This window comes from Chaetomium fimeti, assembly GCF_033439085.1.
Source record: "Chaetomium fimeti strain CBS 168.71 chromosome Unknown B0H64scaffold_6, whole genome shotgun sequence".
NCBI classification, from domain to species: Eukaryota; Fungi; Ascomycota; class Sordariomycetes; order Sordariales; family Chaetomiaceae; genus Chaetomium; species Chaetomium fimeti.
Window position 1 is genome coordinate 2,894,422 of NW_026944334.1, and position 18,020 is coordinate 2,912,441.

At 56.9% G+C, this 18,020-nt stretch overlaps 6 protein-coding genes across 6 annotated transcripts; 3 read left to right on the top strand and 3 right to left on the bottom strand.

The window, feature by feature from the left end:
• Window positions 1-2,529: 2,529 nt before the first annotated feature.
• On the top strand, window positions 2,530-4,874 carry B0H64DRAFT_219353 (uncharacterized protein). Its single transcript, XM_062799558.1, has 5 exons — window positions 2,530-2,576; window positions 2,697-2,896; window positions 2,955-4,348; window positions 4,413-4,590; window positions 4,656-4,874. Exons 2-5 carry the CDS (start codon window positions 2,848-2,850, stop codon window positions 4,757-4,759), a joined length of 1,725 nt encoding a protein of 574 aa, XP_062657263.1. The 5' UTR covers window positions 2,530-2,576; window positions 2,697-2,847; the 3' UTR covers window positions 4,760-4,874.
• B0H64DRAFT_219329 (uncharacterized protein) lies at window positions 4,875-5,711 on the top strand. Its single transcript, XM_062799557.1, has 2 exons — window positions 4,875-5,276; window positions 5,574-5,711. The coding sequence occupies exons 1-2, from the start codon at window positions 4,989-4,991 to the stop codon at window positions 5,601-5,603; spliced, it is 318 nt and encodes a 105-aa protein (XP_062657264.1). The 5' UTR covers window positions 4,875-4,988; the 3' UTR covers window positions 5,604-5,711.
• Window positions 5,712-6,513: 802 nt separating this feature from the next.
• B0H64DRAFT_419411 (uncharacterized protein) lies at window positions 6,514-8,568 on the top strand (the record flags this gene model as incomplete). Its single annotated transcript, XM_062805379.1, has 5 exons — window positions 6,514-7,424; window positions 7,513-7,647; window positions 8,095-8,233; window positions 8,291-8,383; window positions 8,422-8,568. 5 exons carry the CDS (start codon window positions 6,514-6,516, stop codon window positions 8,566-8,568), a joined length of 1,425 nt encoding a protein of 474 aa, XP_062657265.1.
• B0H64DRAFT_219382 (uncharacterized protein) lies at window positions 8,463-9,775 on the bottom strand. Its single transcript, XM_062799559.1, has one exon. It carries the CDS (start codon window positions 9,425-9,427, stop codon window positions 8,627-8,629), a length of 801 nt encoding a protein of 266 aa, XP_062657266.1. The 5' UTR covers window positions 9,428-9,775; the 3' UTR covers window positions 8,463-8,626.
• A 2,069-nt stretch (window positions 9,776-11,844) lies between these two features.
• On the bottom strand, window positions 11,845-14,540 carry B0H64DRAFT_466443 (uncharacterized protein; the record flags this gene model as incomplete). Its single annotated transcript, XM_062807693.1, has 4 exons — window positions 11,845-12,727; window positions 12,897-12,920; window positions 13,227-14,311; window positions 14,408-14,540. The coding sequence occupies 4 exons, from the start codon at window positions 14,538-14,540 to the stop codon at window positions 12,212-12,214; spliced, it is 1,758 nt and encodes a 585-aa protein (XP_062657267.1). The 3' UTR covers window positions 11,845-12,211.
• A 908-nt stretch (window positions 14,541-15,448) lies between these two features.
• B0H64DRAFT_466447 (aspartic peptidase domain-containing protein) lies at window positions 15,449-17,810 on the bottom strand. Its single transcript, XM_062807694.1, has 3 exons — window positions 17,511-17,810; window positions 16,662-17,444; window positions 15,449-16,571 (listed from the first exon to the last, which is right to left on the bottom strand). Exons 1-3 carry the CDS (start codon window positions 17,705-17,707, stop codon window positions 15,737-15,739), a joined length of 1,815 nt encoding a protein of 604 aa, XP_062657268.1. The 5' UTR covers window positions 17,708-17,810; the 3' UTR covers window positions 15,449-15,736.
• Window positions 17,811-18,020: the final 210 nt, after the last annotated feature.

Genomic DNA, 18,020 nt, shown 5'->3' on the forward strand with positions numbered 1-18,020 from the left:
ACCTTGTTGGGACCGTACCGGCGGATGATGGTTGTCGTTGGCGGGTTGGACCAAGGTAAAATCACAGAAAGATCGGAGAACTTTGAGAAAGAAGAGTGACAAAAGTCCGGATTGTGGGAGAATTGGATAGGGCCTTGATCAACAGGGAGCAAAGCGGGAAATTCCCATCGACGAGTGGTGCGAGGGAGAGTGTTCTGTGCTTGCCCAGTTCAACGTCACAGCAGCCACCCACAAACCGGAGGGAAGGAGCTTTCCTTAATACTGTGACTTCCAAGTTAGCGACGGAAAATACCTGATTTGCTTCGATGGAGCTTCCAGGTTCTCACCGGAAACGGGAAGGAACCTACCAACCGACACGGAGATGCTGCGTCGCACTGAGAAAGTACGTGTAAACAAGAAAAACGGCACAATTCTCTGGGTTACTACAGTGCAGTCGCATTGCGAATCGACTCACCGGGATCAAGTTCACTACGATACCTTGTTCGGTCGGTTTAAACTAACTTGAAGCCTCATGGCCTGCCCGACAAGACACCGCCCTGAAAAACATGAGCTTTAGGTGTTGATATCTAACCCCTAGATCGTATTCAAAAAAGTTTGTTTGCTGAAACCGGCCTCAGATTTCGACGGGAAGGGACGGGCTGGTTGATAACCACCCGACTCGATGTTACCACCGAACTCTCGCAGCTGGCAAATTACGGTCCAACAAGACTGGGACAGGAGTTGTACAGTACGTACCTAGCTGTCACGATCTTGAAACTCTGTATACGTCGCAGTTCTGAGGTCGAGTAATTATGGCCACGGACTCTATTCAACACACAAATCAGCCCGTGATACAATAAGTGAACAAATATGTGCAAGGGCCCGTTGGCTGCCGTGCCAATGTGGCATTGCGTGTCACACAATGTCCGTTTTCTCAGGTCTCCCCAAGAGATCCCGTGCTAGGTACGAGTACGTTTGTGTAGCCGACTTTGCTCTCAGACCACATCTGCCCCGTGCGAGCCAAGTAGCCGTTGGGTTGTGCGAACTTCGGCCCCTGATAGATTTGTTTGCTCAGAAAGATCGAGTGTTGTGCAACGGGGGGATGAATCTGAATCTTTCTATCCTGTGCTCGGGTTAGATGGCTGTCTTGTGCCAGACTGATAGACAATATCACCCTTCCTATGGTCGTAGCGAAAATGAAGCCCAAGAAACTGAGACCCCACCGTACGAAAGAGAGCCTGAGCCCGAGGCCCCCAATCCAGCACCGCCCCCCCCCCCTCTTGAAGGACCAATTTTGCATTCACGTATTGGATGGGCCGACATCTGGTGCCGCCCAGATTTGACGGGGGTTTCTGCGAGTTGCTCCAACAAGCTCTCGACTCGGTCAGCTACAAGATAAGAGGGCGTCCAAGCTGTGAAATCTCCTTGGGTGACCAATCCTGGTACAGTAATTGCTTCTGCTGGCGCGGCTCTTGACGCTACATATCCTCCCTCGTCCCCGGCCCTGGTAACCCCCGCCTCTAAATGATTGCGTAGCTACCTAGGTAGGTAGACAGTGACGAAAGGCAGAGATCAGATCTGGACTATTTCCATTATTCGTTGCTCTAGCTAGACGCTCACACACACCATATAGACCTCAAGTGGATTAATCATGTAGAGACTGGGCGCGCAGTTAATAGGGCCCAATCGGGTCATGTTAGGACGAAGGGCATCGTCGCCAACAGCGCCAGGAACCGATTGAAGCATGTCTGATTCCCTCAGCAATTGTGTATCCATACGGCTATGAACTGCATGAAAGTGTGGAAGTTGATGCTTGTATGTTTTGATGAACATTGCAACGATCACTGTAAAGCTGTCAAAGGAACATGGGGCTTTCACAGCTCAGGGCAATGACCCAGACCCATCCCATGATCATAGGGATCATTGTGACGTGAGATGAACAGTGAACCTGCTGCTCTATGCCCGCCGCAATGGATGGCTTATATACATAGGATCAAAATAGATGCTTGAGAAAGAACATACCTATTCCCTGTGCTTGGAACAGACCTGATGGTCGCTACCTAAGCTGCCTAGACAAGGCTGGTCCATGGGAATCGGGATCTTTCATCCTTCAAACATACCCCTGCCTCTCAGCACATCATACTCCGGAGCCATGCAGAAGTAATACTGATTGGCTCATACTAACTAAAGAATGAGGGGGATTGTTGTTCATGTTCACTTGCTGGCCACCTCACTTCCATCCCGTCCTGTGGTGCGCTTGCTGGGCGGGCCGAGATGAGTCCGGGATCTGCTCCTTTCACCGTGACTCTTAGCTTCATCACGTGAATGTAGGCGCACGAGCCACCACCCATTCACCGGACCCGTTGTGGCGCTCCACCCAGCATTTCTCAGCCCACTCTCTGCTCCATCCACGAACTTGGTACGAAATCCGCAAGGGCTCGCAATTCACTCCCCATTTCTGAGCAAAAATCCCACCCTGCTGGCAACGGAATCCAGCTTGTTGCTGCTCTTCACTCTACGTGGCTGCCATCTTGCGACCGGAGCATTTCTTTGTACGCGACTACGATTCGCAGTATTCTGTGCCGCTCTCATCAAAGGTTGGTACTCTGATCGCCCTGGTTTGCCTTGCGCCCGTGCTTCTTTGTGCGCGGCTGTGTCCAGAACACCACGCGCCCTACCCAGGTCTTGATTCGAATCGCTGCTGACTCTTACGTCAGGTGATAGACCGAATTCGAGCGGAATCAGCTTTGCGTCGCTTCTCTTGCGCAGAAACACGCGGCTTCTAGCAACCTTACCGTGCTGGTATCTCGATATCATCATAGAACACCACCCCAAAAACGGCACCGAAAACCCACAGTCGGAAGCACGATGGCGAACTCAACGCCCGATATCAACTCTATTCTCAAGATGCTTGGCGGTGAGGATTGGCGGATCTTATGCTTCTTGACGACAAATGAACTGACTCGTGGCCTCAGATGCGACACAGCGACCGGCAACCTCGACGCCTACCCAGAACCACCCTGGCGTTCCAGCTCCTGCGCCGCCGATGCCTTCGGGGTACGCACCGCCCGGGCAGAACCCATACCAGCCGCAACCCACTTCGTACCAACCGGCCCCCGCTTATCCCTACCCACAGCCGGCGTCGAGTGGCAGCATCGATCTGAGCGCGATCCGGCCTGTCAACTCGGGCACGGTGCAGCTCGCCGACGCAATCGCAAAGGCAAAGGCGTACGCAACCGAGAAGGGCGTCACTCCATATGACCGTCAGAACGCACCATACCCAGACCCTCGCCAGGCGGACCAGAGGCACTACCAGCGCCCGAGATCCAAGAGCCCTCGTGGGCGGGACGCTTTCCGTGACAACCTCAACCCTTACCGCGACGAGAGGCGCGCTGAACACGGCGGCCAAGATCGTGCCTACGCACGCGACCGCTCTTACTCCCCTGGTCGCGGTCGCCAAGGGTTCTCTCCCCGCGGTGGCCACAGCGGCGGTCGGGACCGGTCACCGTTGCGCGGCAAGGAAGACAACGTCGAGACGATCGAGATCGAGGCGAGTTTGGTTGGATTGATCATTGGCCGCCAGGGCGAGAACCTGCGCCGTGTCGAAAGCGAGAGCCGCTGCCGGGTCCAGTTCATCCCGCCTACTGGCCAGAACGACCAATTCCGACTCTGCAGAATCACCGGCCCTCGTCCGCAGCGCGAGGAGGCGAAGGAGATGATCAACCACATCATCCAGGACAGCGGCATGCGCGGCGGCAACCCCCAGGCTGGTGGCGATCGTGGCGGTCGTGAAGGTGGCGGCCGTGGTCCCGCCCCTCCGCCGGTTCCCAAGGAGGGCGAGGACAGCCTGCAAATCATGGTTCCCGATAGGACCGTGGGCCTGATCATCGGGCGTGGCGGGGAGACAATCCGCGATCTCCAAGAGCGCAGCGGCTGCCACATTAACATTGTTAGCGAGAACAAGAGCGTCAACGGCCTCCGCCCGGTCAACCTCATTGGCTCTCCGGCTGCTGCCCGACATGCCAAGGAGCTGATTCTTGAAATTGTGGATAGCGACAGCAGGAACGGAAACAACGCGGGAGCTGCACGCGGCGGCCGGCCCGACAGCTATGGCGGCGGTGGTGGCGGCGGCGGCGGCGGTGCGCCCGACAAGGTCAACGACTCCATCTACGTTCCCTCCGATGCGGTCGGTATGATCATCGGCAAAGGTGGTGAGACGATTCGGGAGATGCAAAATATGACTGGGTGCAAGATCAATGTTTCGCAGTCGTCGGGACCCGGCGAGGTGGAGCGGGAGATCGGTCTTGTCGGCAGCCGAGACGCCATCGCCCAGGCGAAGCGTGCTATCGAGGACAAAGTTGATGCAGCGGTATGTCTACCGGGCTTGCCCGCCCTCCTTAACGCATAGCCATGCTGACGTGACGTGTCTACAGAGGCAGAAGTCTGCCGGCGGCGGCGGCGGACGTGGTCGTGGCCCGCCCCGTGATTATGATAGCCCCAACTATGGCCAGCCCTCTAACACCAGCAGCGCCCCTATGAACGCGGCCCCCGGCGGCGCGGTTCCTGCCGCTGCGGCCGGGAGCGGCGGCCAGGCTGACCCGTACGCCATGTGTGAGTGCACTCCCAGGCGGTTTCTTTGCCTACGTTCGGCGTCACTGACTAAGACTTGATGGTAGATGGTGGTTACGAAAACTACATTGCCCTGTGGTGGCAATCCCAGCTTGCTGCCCAGCAGGGCCAGGGCCAGGGAGGTCCGCCCCAGGCCCCTGGGACCTCGTAAAGCCGCCATGACCCCGACTCGCTGATGCGCTTGTTGTTGACCCGCCCACTCAACTCGTTGATGCGTCTGATGCGTCTGATGCGTCTTGAACTCTGCCGTCATCACTCTGGATGCTGGCCCTGACCTTGCGCCCTGATCACTGCATGACGGCACGTTATTTGATACCAGGGCATGGCATATCTGACATCCGTCCGGCCCATCCACCCCACAGCCTCAACGGATTTGTTACATGATTGTACCAGTACGCGCGCCGATGGTCGCTTTTTTCTTTCTTTCTTTTTCGTTCCTTTTTCCGGCTCTCTTTGGCGGTTCTGCGACACAATACCCCGAACTTGAGTATCCTGCATCATCTTCGACCCTTGCGTTTGGCGGCTTGGAGCCCGACACCTTCCCATCGACGGTATTGCGAATGCGCACCCTGCAACAACTTGATCACAACCCGCAATTCGCTGCTTGCTCTGCCTGCGATGCTACGATTGGATTATCCCTCGCCTCTAGAGGTACTGACCAACGGAAGGTGGGCCGTGTCTTGCTCTGATACACTTGACGACCTGGCTCGACCCTCACAACGTCTTGTCCCGCACTGCACCTTGTTGTGGGACCGTCTTGCACCGCCATGACCACCAATCTCTTCACAACGAGCTTTTGACGATGTTGCCACCGTCACAAGGATGCGGCTGTTTTCCGGCCGTGTCGCTGGACTTTTGCTGCATCTGGTGACCGGCATGCTCTGCGCCTGGTATGATACGAGGCTCTGAAACTGCCCTGCAGGACCGTCACTAATTTTGGGATTATTTATCCTCTTTGGCCGCAGAAGGTCGAAATGCTGATTGCCCAGACATGATCTGGTTTATCCACTGGACATAGCTGCAGGTATCTCCATGGCTTTCTGCTCCCCACAGGCTTCCCTCATTAGCGCCCTCGCCGTGACCGACTTGAGGTCTGACCTGGGATGATCTGGTGGTGGCCACTAGATCTTGTGTATACTAGGAATAAAAATGGCGTAGCTTAGGAAGTTGATTTGATGATTTCTGGCCCTGTGTTGGTAACATGAACTACCTACTCCGTGTTGGCTGCAATTACGGCTGTTTCCAAGTGGGAGGTCGGGGTGAAAACATGCCGACGGGGAGTTAACGTAATTCCGGTGCCGTTTTCGACCTCACCGGACGAATATATCATGCCGCTGAAGATACATTGTTGGGACATAGACAGATTCGGTGTTGTCTCATCACCTTGGCTGATACAACCCAAATAGGAAGTGCCTCGGTTGGAGATGAGTCGGGTCGTGTACCCCCTTATCATAACATGGACCTGCCCTTCTGTTCATGCCAGTGGGAGAACAGGGCGAGTAGCGCAATTATCCCGTAATTGGCCCTCTTGGACGGCGAAGTGAGCCCCGGGTGTATTCTACACAGTATTAGTGTAGAGTAGCGCACATGTCAGTGTCAGTGCTAGGGCCAACACTTTCTCGGTTGTCTCAACATGTGCGCCCGCTGCAGGGATGTGGCTGCAGCGTCACACGGGGATGAGTTTGTGAGGCGATTACTGAACCCTGTCCACCTCCAGGAACCGAACCCTCGCACTCCCACGCTCAGCCACGGCGCCGCCCCTCCATCCCAAGTACATACAAATGGGAGTGCTTGCGCTTCCATTATACACAGCAGGAATGACCTGGGGTTTGGGACTTGTTTCAAGGCAAATCTAGAATGGCGTCAAACGCAGCGACATCGCGGGCGGCGAGTCCGCTCGGCTGCATGACCAAACTGTCAGAAAGCGTTTACATCTATCGGCCCGAGACACCGACGCCAGCATCTTCGCCCACGGACGCAACCTCACCACCTCAAAAGCGCGTGCCAAAGCTCATTATCCTCGCCACGTGGATGGGGGCCCGCGACCTGCACATCGCCAAGTACCTCGTCCAGTACCAAGCCCTTTACCCGACCGCCCCAATCTTGCTCCTCCGCTCCGAGCCGCGGCACTTCCTGCGCCCGGGCGGCAACCCGCGCGACTTCGCCCCCGCCGCCCCCTTCGTCCGCAACATCTTCCCCAACCTCGGAGTCCCCGGCCGGGACGATACCGACGAGACCAAACCCACCAACCCAGAACCCGAACTCCTCCTCCACGCCTGGTCCAACGGCGGCGCCGCCTCGCTGCTGCACCTCCGGACGGCGCTCGCCGTCTCCGCACCCGGAACCGCACCCGCGGGCGGGGGTTCCCCGGCGACGCTGCCGCGGTACACGCTGGTGCTGGACTCGTCGCCGGGGCGGTTCCGGTACGGGGCCGGGTACCTGGCGTTCAGCGCGGGCTTGCCGCGGGGGTGGGCGGCGCGGTGGCTGGCGGCGCCGTTCTTGCACGCGCTCTGCCTGTCGTACTGGGTGCGGCACACGCTGTTGGGGCGGGGCCGGACGGGCCCGATGGCGGCGCTGGCGCGGGCGCTCAACGACGCGGGCGCGCGCCGCGCCGAGGTGCGCCGCACCTACGTCTACGGGCCCGCGGACCGGCTCGTGCACTGGCGGGACGTCGAGGACCACGCCGAGGAGGCCGTCCGCGGCGGGTTCGCGGCCGTGCGGAGGGAGAGGTTCGAGGCCGGCGAGCACGTCGCCCACCTGAGGGTGGATGCCGGGCGGTATTGGCGCGTGGTGAGGGAGACGTGGGAGGGCATGGAGTAGATTGGATGCTGCGGGGATATAGAGCTATATAGATAGATCATGTTGATATGAATGGCGGCGGCGATGGACCGTTCGGGTCGGTAGGATACATTATAAGTGGTACATGGCTTGCTCGACTCTTCCATATCATGGCGGCTTTCGTACGTGGCCGGCCCCCCTCTCAGTTCCTGTCCCGGCCAACCGACACTCGGCGCCCGGCATCCCACCCGCGCCGGCGGCGTCATTCCCATTATGAGCGTCATCATGAACTTCATTACTCATCTGCGTCGTGACCTCGTGGAACGAACGACGTTTCTGGCCTGGGGTAACCGCTCCAGTAAACACCGTTAAATAGTATGCGTGCCCCTTCCTCCTGCCGCATGCGCCATGGCCCAGAAATCCCCAGTGAATAGGCATCTGCCTCTCGTAATTTGCTTCGTGCAGTTGTGTGGTCGTGTGGCTGTCGCGTCGCGATTTGTCGCGATTTCCAACGCTTGGGCCGTCGCTCGCCCGACCATGTGTGTTGCTGACGGGCGGCTGTGGGTATCTTGTGTGGATGCTTTCGGCGTCGCAAGCAAGCGACAGCAAACAGATGACAATGAAACGCGCTCGGATCGAGTCGCAACGCGCCTCATGACACGCGCTGCTTCTTGTTCTTGTGCCTGCCGCTCGCTTGATCCTCGTCAGCGGCTTTCTTCTTGGTCCCGCCCCAGCCCGCGCCGGCGACCTCGAGCGCCTCGAGAGCGTCGTCCATACCGCCGTCGTAACCCTCGTCAGCCTCCAGCTCGGCGGCGCATGCGTCGCACTCTTGGTCGTGCGGCTTCTCGTCCGCTAGTGCCCCTTCCCTGCACATGCCGAATGTGCCGTTGTTCTTCGCCTCGAGGCAGCTGAGCTCCTGGCTGAGCTCTTCCCATGTGAAGGTCTCGGAGCAGTGCGGGCATGTCCCCTTGAACACGACGAGTCGGCACATGGCTTGGTGTGTCGGGCCCAGATGGCCCTTGCGTAGATGGCGAGCCAAGAGGGAGCACAGCAAACGAGGCGAGCGGTCTATGGTATGAAAGTGTTTGGGTGGGTGTGGGGGGTGTTTGCGCCCGAGGTCCTTGGTTGTCCTTGGCGGCACAAATCCGCGCTTCTCCAATCCGGGACGGCGTGGCGCAATGAATTTCGTCAATCTCTCCGCAGGGAGGCGAGGGCAACGAGCGAGTAGTGAGGTACCTTCCTATGTATGTCGGCAAACCAATTCGATTAACGTCGCCCCGCAACGAAGCGCGGAAGCGTACCAAGCTTGTAACTCGCGAGTGCCTTGAAAGAGGAGTTGAGTACGCGTGCCTTGTCTTGTCGTTAAGAAGGCGATGAAACCGCACCGACTGGCACTCGGCATGGTCTGGCCTTTCCCGGCGCATCCATGGACGAGATTTGTGGTGGGGTCGTCGAGGAACGGGGAAGCTCTTCCCCGTTTCCCCGACGTCTCGTCCGCTGCTTCCACTGGCCAAATGTGCCAAGCCCGGTTTGGCGCTGGCCTTTTGCGGCTCCTGCTCCCTCCACCGCGTGCAGCACCTAACAGGGGGGGTCGACGGGTCTCGTTCAACGGCGACGATCGTCGGCAAGCGATGTTGACTGGGCTAATGGAAGGCGCTGCTGCACGACTGAAGCATCGCCCCCCCATTTTTGACGCCATGCTCCGGTCTATTGAGGAGCTAGCGAAGTCCCGACTGCATAATCGGACGACGGGCTGCGCAGGACAACGGTTCTCGCATCTCACTTCCTGCATGTGGGTGTCTCGCGCTTGTCGGTTGGAGACTGGAGCTCGCCAGTGCCAACCATGACACACATTTGACTGTGTGTACGAATTGACAATCTCTCCAAATACATCACAGACAAACAAGAGAGTTATTGTTGGCACCGAGTTGGATGCGACACTTTGGTGGATCGGGAGCAAGCCGCGAAAGATGTGCAGCCGTGCCCGCTCGCTGTGGCAGTTACCTAACCGGGCGGGGACTCTCTCCAAGTTACCCCGCATCAATTACCTACCTCCAGTACCTAAGCAGGGTCCCCTCCAAGGCAGAGAGAGAACGAGGAGCTTACGAAGTATCGAAACCACATTCAACATCATGATGCAACCACTGCCTCTGAACGCTCTCAAGATGCCGAAGCCAGCACCGGCGATATTATTCAGCTTTGCGAAGCCGATTTTGTTGAGCTTCCCTTCCCCGTCTCGACGGTTTTCGGCACGCTCGGCTGCGTCGCTGCGGTGGGTTTTGGCCAGACCGGCCACTTCTGCTAGACGAGTTTCGGTTCTTCCCACTGCCGCAAGTGTCCCATGTTCTATTCTATCATTTTGCTCTTCTCGTCCCGGTGCTGTTGTTCCTCCCGGGCCCGGACCTTTTACCTCCTCCTGTTGTCGCATCTTCTCCGCTTAACCCTTTCTTAATTCGTCAACCCCCCTTTCGGCGTTGTTCCTTACTACCTAGGTAGGAGCCCTGCCGTCCCGGTATTGCTAGCCGTCTTCACTCTACAGGCCCGGCCGAGGACAAAGAAGGGGAACGGCGGCAAGAGCTCGGGCATGTATTTGCTTGTCTTCCGGACTGCGTCGATCTAGTTAACTAGCAACGTGGGGCTCGTATCTGATCTACTACTCTCTGGGAAAGCGTTAGTTATAGATGTTCTTCCTGTGCTATCGAGGCTCTATTCGAACACAGACACGGACTCTGCCACAATGGAAACGTCTCGGCTACAGACTCACCCCGCCATGGGGGCGAGTGCCCCCGGTTACGGGCCGCTGCCAGCAGTAGGGATCACTCACTCCCGAGCCAGAGGGACACCCAGCCAAGGGCCTCAAGGCGTCCCGGAGCAGCGTGAAGTTTACAGCAGGGGGTCCGGGGTGCGGGGCAGTACTTACGCAGTCGAAGCCATCGTGGTTTGGCCACGGTACCTGTGGCCCCCGAAAGCCGACTGAACGTTGACAACTTCGCGGGATCGATCATCGCCATGTGCGGTCTCTTCTCATGTCAACTTCCGTCGCTTCTCTCGGTCTTTTAGCCGTCCCTTGTTCTTTCCTTTCTGTTGGACCTCGGTGTGAGAAAGGTTGGTGCCAAAGTCGGACGGGGGTAGGGGGAAAGCCTTTTAAACCCAGGCATACACTTCCACTTTTTAGTAAAAGCAGGTCTGTACTGTGTGCTAGTGGTTCCTTTCACTGCCGAGCAGGCGGGTGTGTGGTTTGATACTGATCTCCGCTTGTGGCTGATACTTCAAACGCTCACCCCCACGTGTGGTCGTTGCAACACAACACAACAGACCCCGCAAAAAGCGAGGTTCATCTCTGCACTAGGCGTTGGCTATGAAGTCTCTAGATCTCAATCATATCATGTGATTCCAACGATGAACGCGCTTGAGTGTGATGTGTGGCCTTGTTGGTGCGTAATCCCCTTGGGGAGAACTTGTCGATCACAACACCGTAAATGCGCGAGGTCTTTGCAATACGGGATCTCCTGATGGCATCAATGCCGAGAATTTGAGCTTCTTAGATTGACCTGATAACTCAAAGAACGCCTGTCCCGGTACAGGCGCTATGCGAAAGGTAATGAAGTACCCTCTGCTTTCCTTCCTCTGAAAAACCTACTAATGCCGGTGGAGATGAATGGTCCCACCACGAAGCGCACTGTGAGCATGCTGATGGGGTTTAGTACTGCTGCGGCAGGTCATTAAAAGAGACACGACACGGCTAGGCGTATATGGTAACTTGTTACTGATATTCTTGCTGTTGATGCTGCTCCTTTGGGATACAAAACGCCAACGGCAACGACAGTAGAGCTCGCGGCTACATTCTGCTGTTAGTTAGGGGGCTGCGGTCGTGGTGATGATGGGGACGGTGAGCGTCTGTAGGGCTATTTGGTTGCGGGCTTGGTGGAACGCGTAGGATGTCAGAAGGGGTGGATTGGTGGGCCGTGGGTATGACTAGGGGGTTCATAAACTTGCATGTGGGTGAGTGGGTGGGCTGCAATGCAAATATTGGTTTTTGGGGTAACGAGGTAATTACCTACACAGTCAATAGTCTAGTTGCAGCTCTCACCCCCTTTTCTTGTTTTAGGGGAAAGTAAACAATGACGCCGCTCGTTGCCCAAGGAACGGAATCTTGGCGGGCACCACGACCTGCGGCTGGTGCTGAAGGAGTTAGCAAAGCGAGTAAAGAAATGAAATAAAGACGAGCCGAGAGCCAATAACAAAACCTTTCTTCGAGGCGGGAAGGCTCGCGTGCTTGACTGTCGATGCTGAAACTTGCCATAAACCCTTAGTAGCTCCGAGGGAGTGCAAAGGGGGTGTTTTTCTCGGATATCTCAATATTGTTGCATCGGCTACTAGTATACTAAATATAAACGGTGACACATCCATGCCCAAACCTTCTCTCACTCTCCCGCTTTGCAGAACTTTTCCATTCCATGTCAAACTTATAATGGCACCAAGGAACTTCCATTGTTTTACTAAGTTGCCCAGAAAGGTTAGAGAAGATATCTGGGCCTTTGCAGTTCGCCCCGAGCAGCCGGGTGTTCACCTCTTCACATGCTACGACGAGGATAATGGCACCGAACAGGCAGTGTTATCTCAGCACGCGATCCGCCACGCAGGGCCGTGGCGGTGTCAGCTGGCGGCTCCTCAAATCCGCAACTCAGACGATGATACCGATGATGACGATGAACACGAGAAAGAAGTTTCATGGGTCAGAGGCAACCGCTCTACGTACTTGATGGATGCTGGCCTCTGGACTGCCTGCACCGAGTCGAGAGCGGCGATGGAGCGGCGGTTCAAATTAGCCGAATCGGGCGAGCAAGTGGACACAATTCCGTGTAAAAAGGAGGGCCGGAAATATCCTGATTTCTCGGATACTGCGTGGTTTCTTGCGGATGGCGAGTGGCAGCGTTGCGTGACGAATGCAAAAACGGATCTCTTCTTCCTTCAGCCTTTTGACCCCCAAACAATCCAGTGGGAATACGTTGGACTTCTTGGGGATTTCCCCTTCTGCAATCGTAAAGAGAGCTTCAAATATGGCGCGAATCATATTGCGCTCGACAGCGATCTCTGTGATAGTATGTGGAAAAGCCCGGGGAGCATGTGCGCAATCATGGCTGCTGGTGGTCGCCTTCAATGGGCTAAGCATCTGTGGTTCGTCGATTACGATCTTCGACGAAGGGTAGGTGTTCCGCCGACACGGAAACGGCACCAATTCCGTGGTAATGGCTGCATATTTACCGAAGTTCAGGACGGCGATATGGATTGGTACCATCGCTACACCGGGGCCCCGTTCAGTGCCGGTTTCCTGGTCAATCTGTATTTTGCCGTGGACGGATATTTTAACGAGGATGGGGAGTCGCCAGGCCAGCCTGGATACCATTATCCTTGTGGTATCGTACGTTCCAGGCCGGTGGTTGGCATGTTAGCATACGAGGAGTGCACTCCTTGACGGGGTCACCATTTGTGAATAGGTATGTACCTACCGCTGAAAGCTCGACTAACGCATACTGCGTACAGATCAAGGAAACATCAACAAAAACTACTAGGTACATAGGTGGTAGGGAGTGTCGGTATTCTGATACTTGGTAATCTGTACAAGACCCCTGCTGTTCCAGGCCCCACCTGTGGCTCACCTGTGCCCCACCTCCAAACCGCCCAGACACGCCCAGGCACTGCCTCCCAGAACGCCGTCCATCATACCTAGGTACTGTGTATGGACTCTGCTCTCGGCGGCGAACGATAGTTACAGAACATCCCCATCCATCCCCATCTCCGTCTCTGAATTCCTCCTTTCCCGGCGTTGCCGCACAAACCAACACAGTATGCAGCACATCGTCCCACTTGCCCTCCTCGTAAGTACTATCCGGTTTCGGAGCACCCTCGCGCTTCTCCTTCGTCGTGATTCCCTGCTTAATCTCGCCAATGCGTTTGGCGGCATATGCCGTCTGCGCAAGGACCCCATTCTTCTTCCGCTTCACATGCAGCGAAAACAATCCGTCGATGACCCTTTCCCAGACGTCAAATCTCTCCTTCGTTAGCAACCCCTTCAATTCGTCTTTGCGCTCCTTGCAAGCATTCTGAAGACGGCGACAATCGATCCGAGTCTTGTCCTCGTTGAGATGTTTCTCGAGGCGCGGCGGGGAGTGGTGAGCGAGCGAGTTTCGTTCCCTGCTTAACCTGAACGATTGTATCGACAACTTATGGTCGACCCCAGCATCTGCCGACGCAGATTGGAGCCGGTCGCAAGCTGGCGTCGCCGGCGCGGGTTGGTTTTTGGCGGCCGGACCCCTTGCCATCCATTTTTTGATCTCGTCGAGCACTGTGTCGATCGCAGTGCACGACTCCTCAGCGCTGAATGAGGAAAGAACACCCCAAACCGCGTATCCTTTTAGTCCCTTTTCAATCTCGCTATTGGAACACCCACGTGCTCTAAGCTCTCCTCGTCGGCGATTTCGCTTAGCCTCTATCATGTCGCGTTCCGCTGCCCTTACCGCGTTGACAATGTCGGATATCCAATCGCCCATGTAGAGCGAAAACTTCATCTCGTGGAGCTCCGACCTCAATTTCTCGCACTCGGCCGCGAGCTTCTGGTTCTTCTGGAGCTCGCTCACCGTCATCGCCAAAAGATCGGTATCGGTGGACGGCTCGCGCGCTTTCTGGAGAAGCTGGTCCACATCGGTGGACGTCTCAGCGTTAAGATGGCCTCCTTTCTGCATGGCCTCCAGGTTCTCGATGATTTTGTCGCGGCTGTGGGCCCGGTCTGGCGAAATGGGGGTGGATGGGTCCAACTGGTCGGACTGGTCAGGTGGGATACCCTTGGCCCGGGACGGGCCGGCCAGAACCGGCGCGATGGAGGCTATGGGCAAGCCGAGCGAAACGGGCGCAACAGGGACGGTACCTTTTGTTGTGGGCAAGGTAGGCGGAAAGGGCACAGCTGGGGCGGTGTTCCTCCCTCTGGACGAGCTGGGCCGGCGTGGCGTAGCGGGGGTAGTACCCTTCGCTACGGGCAAGCCGAGCGAAACGGGCGCAACAGGGACGGTACCTTTTGCTGTTTGCGGGATGGGCGAAAGGGTTGCAGCCGGGGCGGTACCCTTTGCGACAGCTGAGTAGGACGGACGTGGTGCCATTGGGGCGGTCTTCTCCCCTCCGGACGAGCCGAAAGGGGGTGGTGTACTAGGGGTAATACCCTTTGCTCTGCAACCGGGTTAGCACACGTACCATTCAGATACCGCCCGTCTGGAAGGAGGACAACTTACCTCTGTGGCCGAGCTGACGGAGTTGATCGCCGCACGCTTGAGCTTGTTCCTCTCGATGTGTCGGGGCGAGCTGGGGAGGTGTTGTACGATGTCTGGCACCTTTCACTATGAACAACGAGCTGGCTATCCTGCTGAGTGGGTTGACGACTGTCAAGTTTGTTTTCTGAACCTACCCTCTGCGAATAGCTTCGGGCTCAAGTGTGATGTGGGAGTTGGAATCGAGGGACTTTAATATCGTAGGCCCTGGATGGCCACGAGCTGGGTCTCTGAAGCATGCTTTGAAGCAGCGCAGTGAGGCAAGCAAGACAAGCAGAATGCGAGTAACCGCCTGGAATTTTCTTCGTCCATCTTCGCGACACGCCTGTCTTTGTTGTTTGTGGTTATCGCTTCTTCGGTGACGAGCCATTCTAAGGAGCAAGCATAAGCCATGAAAGCAACTGCATGCGTGGTGGGTCGAAAGACGCCAGGATCGCAAGCGCGTTCAACATCCTACCGGTAAATCTACTTTGTCTGCAAGCTGAGTATGCACTGCATTGCGATCTCATGCCGCTGCCCGATGTCGCATGATGATTTGCAGCCTACCATTTATGGGGGCAAAACCAGGGCTTGCTGTTGTCATTATTTGCTCTTTTGTTTTGCTGTTCTTGTCGTCAAACCACTTGAGTCATCCTTCCCCCATACTTCTTTTTTCTTTGACAGTTTGTCTTAGAAACACGAAGAGAGTTTGTCCCAAAACCAGTCACCACAGTTCAGGTAAGACAATCAGCAATCAGCTTGTTAGGGGATGCTTCTGTATTGTTCCATCTCAGGAGTGAATGTGGAAACGCTACGATGCATATTGGCATATTCCTGTCAAAAGCATGCGGTTATGGAGTTATGTTGGGTATAATGCTGTCGAGTTTTGGGAGAAGTCCCCCCGACAAGGTCCAGTGAACGGACGTACATTTTCTTTATCCGAAATGCGGGCTCCTGTTGTCATGCGCCCTCCATACGGACTTGATCTGAACCCCGTCCAAACCTACCAAACTAGCTCAAGCCCTACCCGCCCATATAACCAGTGCTCAACGTCAGTCCGAGTGAAACCTCGGGTACCCCTGGCTTGTGTAATCCCGCGGCACCCCGCCGCCATCCATCTCGTACGTTACCCTCGACTCTGGCGGCATCCCGTTCGCCGTTATCGCCCAGGTCGCCCCGCCGTAACTAGATGCAGACACGCCGTGCAGTTCTCCCGGCGAAAGTTCGGCCCCTGGGGCTTCCTGTAAACCAGACCGGTTTGTTTTGTAGTAATACACCCCGTCTGCGCCTCCCGTGTAGCCCCCCGCAGGAGAAGCCATCTCCGGCAGTGGCGGTGGGTTCGCCGAGTCCTGTCTTTTTCTCCTCCGCAACAAAAAGAACACAAGGACTGCGAGCGCGGCCAACGCAGCAACGCCCCCGACCACCCCACCGGCAATCGCGCCGGCGTTAACGGAAGACGCCGTCGCCTCATCCGTGCTCGCATTCGCGCCCCCCCCTCCCCCATCACCCCCACCCCCTTGGCCGCCCTCCGCTCCATTACCCCCTGCACTGCCGCCGTCGCCATTTGCTCCACCCCCCTCCTCACAACCCCCTTCGTCACCCGCCTTGCTGACCACGGGGACGAGGTTGGTCCTGGACGACGGGTTGGCCTGCCACATGGTGAAGGTCTCGGCGTCGTGGTCGACCATGAGGTAGGCGGCGGTGAAGAAGTAGCGACCCAAAGTGGTGGGGTTGTCGCCGACGCCGCTGAAGAGCAGTTCCCGCTTGGAGCGGTCGACAATGCGCGAGCCGTTGCGGTCGACGGCGACGAAGGGGGTCATGAGCTGCGAGTTGGGGACCCGCACCGAGAGGCCGTTGGAGAGGACGAACGTGGCGTCACCGTCGAAGCTGGGGAGGGGGTTGGGTTAGTGTTGGGGTTGATGTGGGTTGGAAACCGGGAGAGGGTGTGGGGGCCGGGTTGGATTTGTTGTTACCTACAGTCTTGGATCCGACGCGTCGAACTGCTGCGCGCCCCAATGCATCCCGAACGACAGGCCCGTGTTGTTCATCTGCGTGGCACTGATGAACGTCCCGACCATATCGGACGGGCCCTCCCACAAGAGCTGGCGTTGCGGCACGATGCAGCACTGCACGGCCGAATCGCGCGGCATGACGGAGAAGTCGGTGCCGTTGCGGAAGTTGACCAGCAAGTTGGACACAGTCACCTTCATGCCCGTCCAGCAGCCGGTCTCTTCGCTGTAGTCGAGCCGCTGCGTCACGTTCTTGCCGATCACCTTCTCCTGATCGTACCCGCCCAGCACCAGTGACCCGTCCAGATTGGTGGACTCGTTGTCGGTCCACATGCGGCCCCAGAAGATAGACCATACCCGAGATGGGATCTGGCCAGCCTGTACTAGGGAGTTGAGATATGTCGAGTTGGCCCCGAGGCCAAGGGCGTGGAGGATGGTGTAGCCGTGGTCCCATCGCATGCGCGGGATGCCGATGGGCATGGTCGTCGTGTTTGCTGGGGCGATGGCGAAACGCTCTGTACCCCCAACGCTGGTTGACAATAGCTTTGCCACACCGAGCTCCGCCCCGCGGACATTTCCCAACTCTCGGGCGGCGCCCCCTGCAGCGATGAGGTCTGATGACTTTGAGAAGCTTGTGGACTCGGCATCCTGAAAGAGACCTCCCCGCCGAACTGCGCAGATTGTATCGCTGAAAATGACGGTCTTGTCGCAGAATGCCTCTTCGTCGTAGATGTACGTATTGTTCAGGTCACTGGTTAAGTGGAATTAGTGAAAGAGCCATGGCCAAGGTCGGACCTTTCTGCTCGTCGTGACTTACGGCCACGGCATCACAACAATGTCTTGGGGAGGTGTGCCGATCTTCGCGGGAACACCTCTCATGAATGAGCCGGGAATACTGGGGTCGACGATTACGTCTGTGATGGGGAGAGCCATCGGCGCAGCCGTATCGCACGTCGCCCCGAAGGCACGCCCGGCCCAGAGGGCGATGAAGAAAGTCAACATCAGTGGTTGCATGTGTAAAGAGCCATTGGGACGTCCAACTCGGAGCGCGATGAGGAGATGAACGGTCTCGGTAGGGATCGGAGTGAGGGTGGATGCGCTTCAGAGTTAAGGGGGCATGGCGCGATCCCCTGTCCGCATCGTTCGCAGGGGGTTGGCGGCACAGCGGCTATGGTTACATCGATTGGGGGAGTGGGAAAATCCAAGAGAGACGGAAGAGCGCTAGCGAGCAGCCGAATGACGCCGGCTGGGCCGTTCACTCATATGTTTGTCGTTCCATGGGCGCATGGCTCGATTCCTGCCTGTTCCCGGAAGGCGTTGTCGGGAC